The sequence below is a fragment of the Medicago sativa genome, chromosome 1 (genome assembly GCF_051527215.1).
Source record: "Medicago sativa cultivar Bolivia chromosome 1, Bolivia_mono, whole genome shotgun sequence".
Classification (NCBI taxonomy): domain Eukaryota; kingdom Viridiplantae; phylum Streptophyta; class Magnoliopsida; order Fabales; family Fabaceae; genus Medicago; species Medicago sativa.
Genome location: NC_140749.1, coordinates 81,300,515 through 81,317,442, shown reverse-complemented (window position 1 = coordinate 81,317,442; position 16,928 = coordinate 81,300,515). Strand labels below are relative to the sequence as shown.

The following is a 16,928-nucleotide window of genomic DNA, read 5'->3' as shown; positions in this document are numbered from 1 at the left end:
CAAGAAATTTATTTCAATTTCTCAAATAAAAGAAATTTATTTTAGTTAAAAATTTATAATTCGTTTTTTTGAAAAATAAAAATAAACCAAGAAACCCGATTCTATACTTTATTCGGAATCAATCGAAAAAAAACTTAAAATATTATATTTTTTCAAAAGCTAAAGCTAACTGAAAATTATACATGACAAGATAACTTTTTTTTTTTTTGAAGGAAGGAACATGACAAGATAACTTAACAACTAATAAAAAATCCTCTAAAAACACTAATAAAAAATGTTTTGCTGAAGAAATGTCGTTAGTGTACATATAATGACCAATAATTTGTAGTTGCTTGCCCGTATAACAAATACAGTATTTTCCTAAATATTATCGCAGTGACTCATTAAGACGACAACTTTTGATTGTCGTTTGGTACAAGTTGACTTTTTAATGTACACGCTATATATTTATGACATATGCATGGATCTCTATTCTCTATGATTATACTGGTATTGTCATGTAATATGGGGCGGAGGGAATATTAAAGCTCTTTAAAAATTGTCTCAAGGAAACCCGTAACATTTTCTTAATTATATTTGTTGTTTTCAATCGTAGGTATGTTATTTCAACAATCATTTATAGGACAACTAAAAATATATAAGAAAACGTAAATATTAAAATGAAAACCAAGCAATAGAAAGAAATAGTTGGAACACCGTAAAAGTATGAGATAAAGTTTTGCTAAATGTTATCACAAAATGATTGTATAAAATATTGATAATAATTTGTTATATTGTTATTTTCGTTAAGTAAGATAAATATAGTTTGTTACAATATAAAAACGTAAAATATCTTTTTTTAAGGAGAAAGTGTAAAATATCTCTATATCTATAATTTTAATCAAAATCAAATTTTCATAAAAATTACTATTTTTAATTTATACATTTTAACACTAAAAAAAAGTAGACAAACGAACATGAAGTATCCGTTTAAGCGCTAGTTAATATAATTTATTTGTGTATGTATTTGCTCGTATCATTGTTGTAATGAGTTTGGAGTACTCATTTTACTCCTTTGTGTAATTTTTTTTCTTTATTATAAAATTAAAAAAATACTAACAAGTAACAAGTGACTCAAAAAATATTCATTAATTATTGTCTTTCACAAACATTCTCGAATATACACCCTCTGGTCACTAAAAATATTCATTAATTATTGTCTTTCACAAACATTCTCGAATATACACCCTCTGGTCACTAATATAAACAAAAGTTTGATATTTAGATTCATTCATTAAATGATGTATGTAGTCTTTATTATATATTATTACGATAAACAACCAATTCCACGTTTTTTTTGTCAAAAAAAAAAAACCAATTCCACGTTTCACGGGGATGCCTATTTTATATAGTGACTTGAGAAAGCGAAATATCACTAGATCATATGTTCTCAAATCTTTAAAAAAGTTATAGTGTAGTGGTTCTTAGAGATGAAAACTTTGATAATCCGAAACTTAGCTGCAACTAAGTATAGACAGAAGATCAGTAATTGTTTTAACATCGAATTCGAGTTTTATTCGTCATTTGTTAAAGCTCGTTAATTCACTTGCATCCAATTACTTGATTAGTATAAAACTGCAAATTTAGTTGAACTCTCTTATCAAAACCACAAGGAAGTTGTTGTGAGCACGGCACCTAAATAGGGACTTGATAAATCTCACCTACAAATCTCAATTTTGCAATCCTTCTAATCTAAATAACAACCAGAGCCATAAATAATTTCCTTTCATATTTCAGCTCGTGTATGATATTGATTGAAGAGAGAGTGATTGAGCCATTACATGATGCAAAATAAATTATTGTTTTGGGATTATATTTTGAAGGGGATAGAACTCAAAAAGAGTACCTTTTGTCATTATCATTGTCATCTTTGTCACTCTTATTATAATTTAAATGAGTTTAGTAGGAAGTCATGTTTGGGGGCCCAATGACCATTCTAATCCCATTTATTTAACAATGATAACGGGTGGGAATGGAGGACTCATTGGTATTGAACATAACAAAATTGGCCAAGTGGTAGAAGGGTAAGCCAATAATTTTGATTAATTAAAGAAAGATTCCATTATAAAGTTTGGTCACATCCATATAAAGACCATACACAACTATTTAATTACTTATAGGATATACGAGGGTATATGGTGGTGCTATTTGGCAAATCAAAGATAATGAACGTTATGGAGGCTATAGGTAATACCAAACAAGAACACCAAATTAATAATTAAGAAGTATAAATAAGTAGGGTATGTCGACAAAATGGGCATTAGCATATACATTGAAAAAAGATGAATAGCCCCAAATAAAAATGACAAAATTAGGAATGCACCCACTATAATTTTTCTTCGAACAAGGACTTAACACCAGCTACAATGACTTTCGAAGTGATCGATTTAAGGACAAATCGTCCTATTATCCCCTAACACTTGAGGTCCATATTAACTTTATTATCTCCTATCTAAACAGAAAAGTAATTAAGAACTTCTTCACACACATATATATAATCATCATTTCGTTCTAAAATAAGTGTCGTTTAACAATCCCTAAAAAAAATACTATCATTTAACAAATAATTTTTACTTTAAAGTAGTAATATTTTACTTTCTCCATACAACATTAATTAGTTCACTAAAATAAGCATCATTTAACAATCCCTAAAAGAAGTGTCGTTTAACAAATATTGTTTTAAAGTAAGCGATATTTTTCTTTCTCCATACAACATTAATTAGTCATTTCTATTTTACCTCCAAATTAATATTGTGTCCATTGCTCACAAAACATTCTACTTTCAATATGTATTTATGACAATCGCAAATAGCCAATATTTGATGGAACAATTTTATAAAATTGTTATACTTATTCATTTCTTTATTGATTTTTGTGATTGTGTCATATGTGAATATAACTTTAAACGACATGTATTTTACAACGGATGCATTATATAGGTTCTTTCTAACCATTGTAGTCAACAACTTTACATTTCTACGTTACTTAATTTTTTATTTTTTTTATTCTCATAACTACGACAAACCGATTCCATAATGACTTGTTTTTAACCATTTTGGAGCAATATTCTTTAGACTCCCTTTCAAAGCTATCAGGCTTAACCTGAAAAGAGGCTTTAACTTGCTTTATATCTAAAGTCTAAAGATATGGTATCTTTCAATAATTGAATAGTAAAATAGATGGAGAAAAGCCTCCCATTATTAATAATTATAAGACTGCTAAATGTGAACAAATCAAGACAACGATGTTAAAGAAGTAGCAATTCATATGATAGGAATTGAACTTGTCTTAATGGCTGTTTGAATAGTAGAGGTTGGTTAGAGGGCCATATCTTTTTAAATAGGTGGGAAATAGGTGTTTGATCATATGTGAAGTTTGAAATCACCTTCCACTTACATGGAAGCTATTGTAGATAGGGGTGTTCAAAACCGAACCAACCCAATAGAAAAACCGCAAACCAAACCAATCCAAACCGAAACCGCAAAAAACCGCACTTGGTTCGGATGAATTCGGATGACTTTTGCACTGAACCGCACGGTTCGGTTTGATTTGCGGTTTGCATCTCAGCAACCGAACCAAACCAAACCAAACCGCAACGATAATGAATATTACTTAAATATGTACTAGCCCAATTACATAGCTCAAGAATAATCTCTTTTGATTCGATTTTTTCATTGTTGCATCACATGTTCGATTCTAATTCCTTTCCATCTCTTTCAATTCATTTCCAGTGATGAATTTGTTTCCTTTACTTCCCAATAATTTGTTTCATGCTTATGTTTCTTCTTAATTGTACCTATTTTGATATAAGTTTTACCTAATATTTTATCATATAAACATCAAAATAAAATGTCCTATGTTTATTTTGTGACAAGTTGGCAATATTAGAGTTAATTTAATATTTTTTTATCTCGCGATAAACCGCACAAACCGAACCAATCCAAACCGCATTGGTTTGGTTTGATTTGGTTTGGATGACTTTTTAAAAATCAACCGAACCAAACCAAACCGCATGATTTTTTATCTCGCGGTTTGGATGACTTTTTTGCTCAAAACCGAACCAAACCGCACCGCGAACACCCCTAATTGTAGATGAGAGTAAATTTATTTCTATCAACTTCATATTTTACAATTTTTACACATTAGACACGTAGCTAATCGAAATATTAATTACTAAGCTATCTTAGTGTGTTTGGATACAAGTCTTCATCTTGTGCATAGACTAGTTTTGGTCGTTTCTATAAGGCAACCCACCATCTAAAAAGTTTATTTGAAACAGGGATGAAACTTTTCAATAGAAAAAAGAGATTTGCAAATTATATTTTTCAAAAACAAAAATTATAGTAGAACAAGAGAATGTAATCCAATTCACCACCCTCTGAATTTTCATTCTTTTTTCAAATAAAAAAATAGCACTTGATTCATGTTTGACCCTAAAAAGCTTCAACTAGTAGTACACTTTGTTTTTCTTTCTTGGTCTCTTTACCCTAATAGCTAGAAAGATGGAGTGGACACCATAATGTCTGTCCTCTTGTGAGCAAAGTATCCCACAGAGATCTTCCCACCCTTTTTAATTACACCACTTGTCTTTTTCACTCAACACCTCTAACCCTTGTCTATCTTCAAAAGTAAAGTAAAGCTGCTATACTACCACCTGCTATTTGCACTCTTCTTTTCCTTTCACTTTCTCCATCTTGTTCTTTTTTTGCTTTGCCTCCTATATATCCGTCTTTACCCGGCAACATTTTTTGACCATTCCCTGCAAACATTTTATTACATGGAATTTGATTGAGAAAAACAACAAGGATTTAGCCATTCACGAAATGAAATATTATAAATTTCAAGAGCAAGGACTAAGGACCAAATTAAAAGAAAAAAAATGATAAGATTTGGTACAATCAAATTGTGGTTGGTAAATATACTATATGTTTGGAATGATCTAGTTAATATTTCTGTCTTGTTTTTTTGGACATGTGACTACCGCGACATTACTTTTTGTTTTGTTATTTTCTTCTTAAAAAAATTATGTCCTGTCTTGCCACGTTGTTGTCCCCATATCATCATTCCTTTGCAAAATAAATAGAATTCCATATCCAACTGCCCAAATTTACATTATTTAGTCAAAATTGTGTGAATTTAATTTCCCACGTGACCCTCCAATAGCATATTAGGACCACTACTCAAAATCATGAAAATTTTGTCTCTATGAAATCTCTCAGAAGTCATCTATGCAAAGGGCATAGATAATTTCCATCTTGGTTGTTGAAGACACCAAAGAAATATGTAACCAAATATATACTTGAAGGAGGAAACAAGACAACATAAACCACACAAAGAACCCAATAAGAACGGTCCTCAATCCCCCAAACAATTAGAAATTCAAGTACCTAAATGCCCTCAGAAATACCTTTTTGTACAATAAAGATCACTGTTAGTAATAGTCAACCACTCCACAACCCGTAATTTCAAAATAAAAAAACAAACAAACCGGCAATAACTTTATTATGGCATGAGAAGCACCTTTTCAGGACTACGGAAAAAACTTTGGAGGGGTGGTCCTCCATGATCTGATTTTATTTATGACCAAAATAAAATACCCTCTTAACATCTTCCAAGTTCCTACCCTACCCTTTTCCTATTTTGAACTAGATTGACTAAAATGCCCTTTCCTAATACTAACAAATGAGTGTCGGTGACCCGACATAACTTATGTTCTCTCATTCCATACGACCATGTAAGTATGTAACAACAATTGCTTGCCTAACCATTTTATATAGTAATTCTATATTGTACTGATGATGAGGAGACAACTTACACAACGTCCATGACCATGAATACACAGAAGCTGACAAACTCATTCAATACAATTCTTTGCTAGTGAATGAACAAACTTAAATGCAGTAGTTATTACTATGATGAATCTGTGTGGAATTTCAACTTTTAAAGACATCCACAAATTAAGGGTGTTGATTAACCCCACCCATTAAAAATTACCAAAGACCGTGCTTGTGTTTATTTAGCTGTCAACACAAGTTTCAATGTGTTGCTGGTCTGATAATAAGTGTGTTCGAATAGTTTAGAGGTGAAAACAATAGGTACAATGTGTTCACAATTTCACCCCATCAACAGAGTTTCTACAGACAACATAAAAGTTTAAATTGTTATCTGAGTAGTACTTTTGGAGCAATTAGAAATTTAGAATCTAAGTTGAGCAATGCAGGGCATGTTTGATTTCTTTATAAAAAATATCTGAATAGTATTTTCACTGTTTTATCTACTATTTTGATTTAAATAAAGATGCTTTCACCTTGGTAATTTATTACTCAAGGGGTCCCCTGAAAAGCTTTGTTTGAAAGGATATGTCTGTAAATTATTGAAGTAACAAACAACCAATGAGTGTGCTTACCGTTTTGTTTAGGTTGGTTCTATAGACGGGTTGGGTTTGGGCTTCTAGGTGGGTTTTGGTGTAGCTTGTTTGAAAGCAACAGTGGGAGCTATTCTGCAACTCCTCCTCTGATGCTCCTGAACAAGTTCTCCAGCAAGCCAATCAAGCTTCTGAAAGTTACTCTGCTCTCCAATCTTCTTCCCTCCAAACAGAACTGACTCCACATTCTCCTGCTTCAACATCTCATCTGCTATTCCCATCAGCATCTTTACATTGCTGGGACTTGCATCTGTATCCACATTGGGACCACATTGCCCCATACTTGATCCACTTGCCTGTCATGTTCATGTAACAAACGTTTCGCTTAGAAGTACATTCATAAAATTTGATATATACTGAAGCTATAGATCAATTCATGCTTAGTTCAGGTCCAGCATAATAAACTCGATCACAATTATAAGATAAAACAATTAGTGATCACAATTCCCCACCAATTCAGATTAGGCTTTTTGTTAATTTACCAAAAAGGTATTTTAGAACACACTGAGGGGATATCATCAAATTCAACTATTGAAGTAATTATTGGGGACCAAATGAAATTCAATAATCTCGAATTAGCTCTTAATTTTGATCCTAAAGACGGCAAACAAACATAACCATTTCATTTCTGTGACACAGACTGCATACACCACAGCATTCCACATGCTATAATGAAACTAATTACCAAAACTATGGACCAACAAAAATTTCCTAAAATTGAAACACATTCTTCTGGACAAAATAGACAACATTAATTAACATCAAGAGATATTCCCAAAACAAGTCCAAATCCAGCTATCTCACCCCATACATACCCTTCAACTTGCTATATACAAACAAGGCAAAAGATATCCCCTATGATGGAAGAAACCCCACACGCCTTACTCTCCTGCTGGTGTGAAATTGACTCAATTTAATTCCCCTTAATTTTTATCAATTCAACATCACCTGTTTACACCTCATTATTCTCAAACTCAACCATGTAACTATACTAAAATGTACCATCTCTCAACACACTTAACATAAACAAAAATGTACTATACAATAATCCCTTATTTTTTTTTTAACTCCGTACTAGGGTTTACAACACTCACAGACATTGCATACCAATCATTTGCGCTGCAACCAAACAATATTGTAAATTAAATTTTAACGACGTTCATTGATGAACATACCTGAACACGGACATAATTAGTACTCCGGCAATGCCCAAACGCCATAGCAACGGCCTGATCAACAAGGTCAGCGGAGGCATCACTTGAAATACGAGCCATTGGCCGGGCCCAATCCTTCGCCTTCCATCTCGTAACCCGATCATAATCATAGTTGACCTCCAACAACTGACCGGTTCCAAGCGAAAGAACTAGCAAATCCTCCACCCCTCGCACGAACGGAAACTCCTGTTTATTATGAAGCACATGTGTAATCGCCGCACCGGTAGGATTATTCATGGCCAAACCACCATCAACCGCCACACACTTGGTTACACCATCAATAGACCGCATTTGAACCGGTTCAAATAAACCCGGTTCAGCCGAAGTTGCTCTACACACCTCCCATAAACGAAAATCAAAACTATCCGTTTCTAAAGCATCCGCACGTGAGAACAAAAACGGCGCCGTACTGGATAAATCATAGCACGGTATCAAAACCGGTTTTAAAGTGTCTTTCAGCGTTAAACAACGACCATTCTCCGCCGTAAAAGCTTCTTTCACCGTTTTCTCCATCCCGGCCGTCGCAGATTCGACGGAACTCGAACCTCCGCTACCGAACAGTCTCTTGAGAAATCCTCTCCCGCCGGAGCTTCCATTGCCTGTTCCCTGACGGTAGAATTTCTTCCCCTGTTCCGCCAAAAACCGCCACGTGTCATCCGCCGAGAAAATCGGTTTCCGTTCATCTTTTGTTGCAAACAGCATCGCCGTGAAAATACCTCCGACGCCGGCACCGGCTGCCACGTCAAAATAATCGGCGATTTTCGCGTTCTGATCACCGGATTTTTTCTTCAACGCATTCTCAAGATAAGCGAGTGTTTTTCCGGCGAGAATGCCTCGCATACCTCCTCCGTCGATTGCGAGTATACATATCTTCCCACGTTGATTCTTGACGGCGGAAACAGAGTCAACGGCCGTGGCGGCGACGGTTGGTGGTTGTTGAGAATCAACATCAGGTATCTGCTTAGGGAACCAGAGCTTTTGATCATCGTAGCCAAAGAGAAACTTGCTCTCAAGAATAGAAAAGATTTCGTAGCTGAGCTTATCCGTTTCAATGCTTGGTTCTTGCATTTCAAATTGATCACTAGAATCCATTATTATTTTCTGCTTTTCTTGAAACGCGATTATTGTTGCATGAAGCTTATGTGTAGAGAATTTTCACCTCGGAAGTGACGCCTATAGAAAAAGATAAGAAGAGAACGAAACATTTCTTCAGAAAAACGTGTTTGTTTTTCTTTTTAGCTCTTTTTATTTGGCTTTATAAGTTTGAAAATTCAATTCAAAGACATGCTACGAATTAGAATATTCCATTCCAAATTAAAAAAAAATACATACCTCATTCAATAATAATCTTCTTCTTCACCAATCACCAGAAAACACTTTGAAATATGAAATATATAAGGAGAAGCAAAGAGTGGAGGAGGGTGTCTTGTCTTAGTTGAGTTGAACAGTGAAAAACTAATTGTGAGGGTGATAATTCTATTCTAAGGGTACAAAAAAGAGCAGAGAGAAACTGAGTCAAAAGGTACCCACCCTTTTGTAATCTAAAATCCCACTCTTGTGTTAATTTTCTCTCTTTCTCTGTGTGTCTGTTCCTTTTGCCGAAAGTAGCAAAGCTAGCTCCTCTCTATCTATGTAAACATCAACCAACAAACAAGCACCGAACAGAACCAGAAAATGCCAAATTACAACAGCTGCTTCAACCCCATATAATATAATAGTATACGTTCATCATTATATTATATATAGAGTTTATAGATACACTTTTAATCTCTATTTTAATTTTTTTTACTATTTATTTTTTTAATCTTGTAACAAAGTAATAATAAACACATACGAAACTCATACAATGCGAGGTCTCGTGTTTCAACTTGAATGATGTCCGACTTAACAATTTTGACAATGTCGATTAAACTAGTCTTTTCAAACAATTTTTAACTACTTCGACCATGATTCACTCACTATTCAGCAGAGTTCTACGGTCTACATTTATATTGAAAAATCCCATGATGTGAAAAACAAATACTATAAAACAATTACTCAAAAAAAAAAAAATACTATAAAACAATTTATTAATTTACTATAGTAAAGGACTAAATATTATACTATGTGGCATCCTCAACTACTAGAGAGGCTGAGACGGGGACAAGCAGCAGGGTCCCACAACAGAAATTGTGTTTTAGTAATTTGATCATTGCCAATCACTCACCGACACTTGTACACCGTCAATCTTGCTATTTGTGGCGTCATTCAATCTCCTTCATCAACGTTCCAATTTTGCAATTTCTTCCACCTAGATAGACTTGCATGATATATACGATACATATACACTAATACTTGTACCTAACTCAACTTTTACCTTAAATCGTCCCTTAACCCCAATGATTTGAGGGTCAACTTTGGAAGGAGTCTATTGAAGATGATAGGGATGGGAATAAGTTAGGCCGAGCTAGGCTTTGCAAGGCCTAAGACTGACTTGCCATATTTTTTTAAAGCCTAAGTCTGACCTGCGGCCTGTCATAGGCCTACTTTTTAGATCTGAGTCTGACCTTCTGAAAGCTTGATACGGCCTACTAGCCTGTTTAAAAGCTTATATCTTATGAACATCTTTAAATAAGCAATTTGATCTAAGTTTAAATGGACCAGCGAACTAATAGTTCAATTAGATTAAACTATCTTTTGATAATCAACACTAGGTTTTAGGGAATTCAATTATATATTGTATCATATTTCTATTCTAGTTTATAATAATATATTTATATATGCAACAAATTAATGTATACTAATAAAGCTTAAATTATTGAAAAAGATTACATATTTATATTTTAATTCAAAGTACAAAATATAATATAATAATAAATAATATTATTCATATTACTTAAATAGGTTGGCCTAATAGGCTTAAGAGACTTTTTGATAGGTCTGTGGCCTGACCTTTTAAGATAAATAGGCTTAAAAAAAGTCTAGGTCTTCTCTATTTAAGAAAAAAGTCTGGCCTGTCGTAGGCTAGGTCGTAGGTTAGGCCGTAGGCCCTTGTAGGTTGGCCTGGCCTATTCTTATCCCTAGAAGATGATACTGGTTAGCATGAAGGACAATTGAAACACAAAATTATGACTAAAAGTTGGAAATTAAAATTTGAGTTACAGTATTTTACGATCATCATCATGTATTCAAAAATCAAAATTTAAATTACAATAGTAGTTACTATAGGATGTTTGTCTAAATTAACATAGATTTCACATCGAATTCCAGACACCCACTTATTCACTTTAAATGTGAATTTTAACCATTAAATTATTTGACAAAAAATACACATTAAAGGTGAATTCTAACCATTAAACTACTTAACAAAAAGGGAGTGCGAGATGTGTTGGGATGAGTTAATCCTCGTATGTTTCTAACTTTTTGTGAGATTAGGGACGGATTTAGGGGGTGGCAAGGGTGGGTTGCAACACCTCCCTCCCACCCCTAAATGTTGTATCTATTTTATATATTAACCCTGCATTATTATTATTATTATTATTATTATTATTATTATTATTATTATTATTATTATTATTATTATTATTATTATTATTATTAACAGACTATAATTTGTATGTATCATGATAATGTAAAATAGTTCTGATAAAAAAATAGTGCAAAACAGTTTTACACTGATGTAATTTGATTTCTTTCGACATATATTACAAATAAATTTTAGGTAACATCTATTAAAAAAAATTCGGCCCCGTTTAATTGGTTTTTGGATCCACATTGGGTGAGATATATTAAAAAATTTATTAAATTTCGTTGAGTTGCTCCTTTCACCTTTCATTATTTTTTTCTTCAAGTAATCTAATGATTAGAAATCACCTCTTAAGATGAATAACTGGGATATTCGGGGTTTAAACCCTGATACCTGCATATATTATGAAATGTCTCTGCAACCTGAACTAAGTTCATGGGGACACTAATTTTATATGTTTAAACTCATTATATATTTGCATGTGGTTATATTTGCATCGTTTATCTTCAAGTTATGTTCCTCTTGTATTGTTGTTATTTATGTTTATATATCTTGTAAGTGTGTGAATCATAACTTTTGTTCCACAACAAAATATATGCAAAATTCATATGTTCATTCATCACGGTCACACATCGTAGTAGAGATGAATATACTCACTATTTTGAATTCACAAATCCCTAGTATTGCTCTTAAATGAAAACATTGTTGCAAAATTACTCTAGTTATTTTTTTTATTCTCAAGATACTTTAGTTCTAGTTCTAAGGTTTTTGGATTTGAAAATTTTAAATTTAAAAGAAGTACGAGTAAAAGGAGATAAGGAAATGAGCAATTTAACATAGCTGAGTTATCTATTTATTAAAAAATCATGCATGTTCTTTTTTATCTAATCTTGTTGAAAAAAAATATTACGGTTCAGAGTGACCCGCCATGATTTTGATATATGCATGATAATACCAAAGTTAAACTTAAAAGGTCTACATGAGATAGGGTCAAACATAGAGAACATTAACAAAATTTTGCACAAAAATAATACTAATCACAGTTTAGTTTTATATAAATAATCATCATCACACAAGATTAGAATAGAATGCTGGTGGCAATAACGTGTGGGGCCAAGGCTTCAGAGTGGGTCGGTGAGAGAAGAGAAGAAAAGAGGGAAAGCACTACTATTCAAGTATTACTGCAATAGTGAAATTGTGTATCAGCAGCAATGCAGTGTTACCAAATTGGTTGTCTGTTTTTTCTTTATAGTTGAAGTGTTATGTTGTGGAGGGTAGTGGTAGATTTGACCAGTTTGGCCTTTGAATCAGATAAGGGGGGGTTGGCCTGGCGCTTGGGGGCATTGCCATGGCCAAAGGTAGTGGGAACCACAGTGTTTTGTTTTGTGTATAAAAGGAGAAGAAGAAAATAAATAGGACAATGAATAAAAGACAGTAGGACAGGGGGACAATTTCTGGTCATCAGGTGCAAATATTAAACTTGGAAAAAATCAATGGATAATCATTCCTCATTGTTAATTCTTATTTCCATAACAAAAGCAAGCATCACGGGGTTTTCTAAAATTTTGCATATATATGTTATTGCTTTTTTAACCTTTAATTTATAATGCTTTCTCCATTGGTTCAACAATAAGCTTCAACCAATTCTTATCAATAATCATATAATAAATTTTGGTCAAGCTTAATACCACATCTATCACACTATACAAAGAAAAGCATTATGCCACTATGATCTACTCCCTCCGTCCTTATATGTAAGCACCCTTTTATTAGAGGGAAATGATGCTTACATATAGGGACGGAAGGAGTATATGTTAACTCTAACATCCATCTCGAACTTAAAATGATTTGAGTGTCGATGTGTTTGCAGACTACAGTTACACTTACCACCATCATAAAATCATTGCAACCATAAGTTCATCAAAAAATTTCCAAAGATGAAATCATTGCAATTTGCATCCATACATGTTGGAATAACATGAGAAAAATTAAGTGCTAGCATGCTTAGCATCAAGAAAATCATACTTAATTAACAAGTAAATCCATAAAATAATTGCCAAGCTTTACGGGTAGTTTCATACAGTAGTTTCGTATATGTAACAAAAGGTAAATGGATTTTATCAGTATACTATGTGTATAATTATTTTACCGATGCAAGTGTTATCACGTCACTTAATAAATATAACAAGTCAATCACCACCAAAAATAAAAAATAAAAAAAAAAAATAGAACAAGTCACGTGTAGAATTATGCTAAGGTGTATATTAATTCAATTCTTTATCTAAATAAGTACTAAAGTACTAAACTGTAAACTATTGGTTGTAATTCGGTGGTACTAAACTACTCAAGCATCGGAAATTAGGATGTACAATATCTTTGATTTGCATTTGCTCAAATCATAACCAACAATGATAAAGACGGTACATATTTAACTTTAGTCTAATTTTTTCAGGTTGTACCTTGTACATAATCTGCCGTGTGGTTCTTTGCTCCTAGATTGAATTTCAAAACAATATTAGTACGATAATTTAGAAATATGATAAAGAAAAATTAGTAGGATAATTTAGAAATATGATAAAGAAAGAAGGAAAAAAACTAATGTAAAATCATATTTTTTGGGCCTATTTTTTGTGTGGTGTCTTATCATAATATAAAGAGATTGATATCCTAGGTAAGTAGTTGATGTACAATGTGTGTAAATCACAAAAAACTACGTTTAATTTTTTTTTTCGTGAATAACAACTATGTTTAATTTCTTAAATCACCCTGAGTCCCTGACTATGTTTAATTTCTTCCTTAAAAAAAAACTATGTTTAATTTCTACTCATATAAAAATCGGATACAACTAGATATATAATATCAAAAGAAAAGTCCACGCCCTAAATACCAATTCTAAATTCACAAGCATCCAATCTTAACATTTTCCCCCAAACCATATCTGCTAATCCTTTTTTTTCTTCCAAAGATAATGTAATTTCAGTTTTAATGAAGCATCTAACCTTACATTTTTTTCTTGTATTTTTTTAGTTTTGGACTAATCTTAATTAATTTCATTACTTAACTCACCAACTAAACTATCTACACATGACTTTGTGTGAGGATATAGGCGCTAAATAAACTATTTTGACTATTTTCCTGTTTAAAATACCATCAATTTTAACTTATTTGAAGTTGGCCTAATGATTAACTTGGGATCTTAGAGTGTGCTCCTTTTAAGGTCTCATGTTCGATTCTCTCTAGTGCCAATTTTGGTGGACAAATTCATACAAAGACCTTTAAATAGGGCCCCACATGTGGACAGAGGAATTGGTTCCTTCGAATTAGTCGATCTTAGATTGGATGCCGATATTTAAAAAAAATGCCATCAATTTTAATATTTTACTTAACTCACCAAATAAAGGGGCGGATTTGTCGATTGTCATTACACAATGATTAGTTTTTTCTTTTGGTGAATGGTAGGAAAAAAGATAAAATATCACATAGTGATTACTGATTAGTATAGTTGCCTGATTTTGACTGCATAATCCGTCACTGTTTCCTTAATTCAAGTATTGGTATCACAGTCAACGGTGGCCAACAAGCTCCACTAATCCATGTTTGGTCATTAACCACAAAAATGAAATTAAAACCTTAATGTCCATCTTAAAGAAGGAATCAAAATAGTGCTTGATGTGATAAGTGGAATTAGTCGAAATTTGCTTTAGAAAACTGATTAGTCAAATCGATTTAGATAATGGAATGCCAAGTTGAGTCTTGAATAGATTGAAAGACATATGAATGACCATTCGTACTCTTAACTTTGGTATTTCTTCTCCTAGGTTAGTTTATGAGCCACTTCTTTTACACATAAATGATAAATCATAATGTTCTGCTTGTGGAGGAGTACTTTTGGGTTTTGACATGGTTTGTTATTGTCATGTAGCAATTTTATGCATGCGTGTCTGCAATGGCAGAGCATCATCTCTTTAAGCAAATCAATGTCTGACTTGATTTTTTTGTGATACTAGTAGAATCAAGATTTTTCTGATTTATATATGTTTCTATTTCTATGTTTTCGTTCATGGACCATGGTGAATGAAATTGATAACAATATAAATATGTTGGCATGCGAGTGTGGCTTTAACCTTTTGTTAAAATTAGCTTGGGCAGAACAATGTGGAGGTCTGGAACCATGGTCCATGATAAATCATAAATCATAGCTATCACGGTTGTGATTAATATAGTCTTGCGATAAGTCTTTTCAAGTGTTAGCTCTAGAGATGAAGACGAAAATATTGTAAAACATTGTTAAGCACCTGAAATATCTTAAATTTAAAGAGCGATGCTATATAGTGTGAAAGAAAATATAGCAAAAGCATCCCGAATCAAAACCAACCAATCACACTTTGCTATTTGGCGGAATATAAGGAGGTGTTTGCGAAAAAACGGAAGTCAAAATATAAACCTCCAATTAAAACTAGCCAACTAATGTCGCTATACATTCTCTCGGGAGAAATAGTATTTCCCAAATTTAAATGCACTTTTTGATCTCTTTATTTTTTTTGGATTTAAAAATGAAGGAATCAAAATTATAAAAAATAGATGCACTATAACTACATTTAAGCCAATACCTTAGGGAGACTGGGTGTGATCTATATGAGTCATGGCCACCCCCATATTTTGTTTATGAGTGTTCCTTTCTCTTTGAAGGCTAGTGATCAAATGACACGTCTCTTTTATATATATATATATTTTTTTTATAAAACATTCTTTTACATATGGTTGTGTTCATATATAAATTGGCACAACAATAAAGTGAATCTAATGAGTTGATCAAGCCGAGCACAACGATATTTGTATCTAACATATAGTAATTTTTTTTGTCAAGAATATAGCAGGTTTAAGCTCTCGCAAATGTTAGTGAGTTGAAATAAATACAAAGATAGTAGCTTTTTTTTTCCTAATGATTTCTCAAAAATCATTTCAATCTTAGTTTACTCATTTAAATAGGATAAAACACTATTTTTTTTTTTTTTTTTGCGTAAGTCAATTCAGACAGAAATCAATTTTAAGAATTATGGAGGGAAAAAGCTTTTCAATGCAAATATATTTGTAAATGCTGGTTGTAGCTGACTATTTTTTGTGTGTTGGATTGAGACACTGTTGGATTAATTATTTAATTAATCAATTATGGATTGACAATAATCAATTATTATAAGTTGATGTCATAATATAAATTATGGTCTATTGTGTTAAGCACTAATTATATGATGAATTTGAGTGATTGGGCTTTTGTTACTAAATGGACCGTGATGGGTTGGACCATTTAGATAAGCCCAATGAGAGGTCCCTGCCCTCAGCCGTTTAGCTATTTAAACGTCATCCCATTAGACGGTTAATTATTCTGAATGTCATGGTGAAAACCTAGAGCTAGACGGAATGAGCGTAGTTATCCCTCTCATAGTTGTCGGCGTTGTCTACGTTTATCCTTCATCAACCTAATTCAAAGGTACATAATTTCTTGTTCCTTCTTTTGTCACTGATGATATGTTATAATTTGTATCTAATGATCTGGCTAAACATTAAAACTTTCATCAATTGGTATCAGAGCCTAATAGATACATGTTATGGCTGTTATCATACTTTATTCTTGTTGTCGAATCATGATGCTACTCTCGTTGGATCAAATTTTAATATATTAAAATCTTGTGTAAAAGTTTGATTTAGGCTGTTGGATTACCTTGTTGTTGTTTGCAAATTCTAATAT

At 32.6% G+C, this 16,928-nt stretch overlaps 1 protein-coding gene across 1 annotated transcript; it reads right to left on the bottom strand.

Moving 5' to 3' along the window:
- Nucleotides 1-4,398: 4,398 nt before the first annotated feature.
- PLP6 (PATATIN-like protein 6) lies at nucleotides 4,399-9,390 on the bottom strand. The gene is made up of 4 exons (XM_085739702.1): nucleotides 9,010-9,390; nucleotides 7,639-8,850; nucleotides 6,446-6,759; nucleotides 4,399-4,798 (listed from the first exon to the last, which is right to left on the bottom strand). The coding sequence occupies exons 2-3, from the start codon at nucleotides 8,767-8,769 to the stop codon at nucleotides 6,490-6,492; spliced, it is 1,401 nt and encodes a 466-aa protein (XP_085595828.1). The 5' UTR covers nucleotides 8,770-8,850; nucleotides 9,010-9,390; the 3' UTR covers nucleotides 4,399-4,798; nucleotides 6,446-6,489.
- Between the last annotated feature and the right edge of the window lie 7,538 nt (nucleotides 9,391-16,928).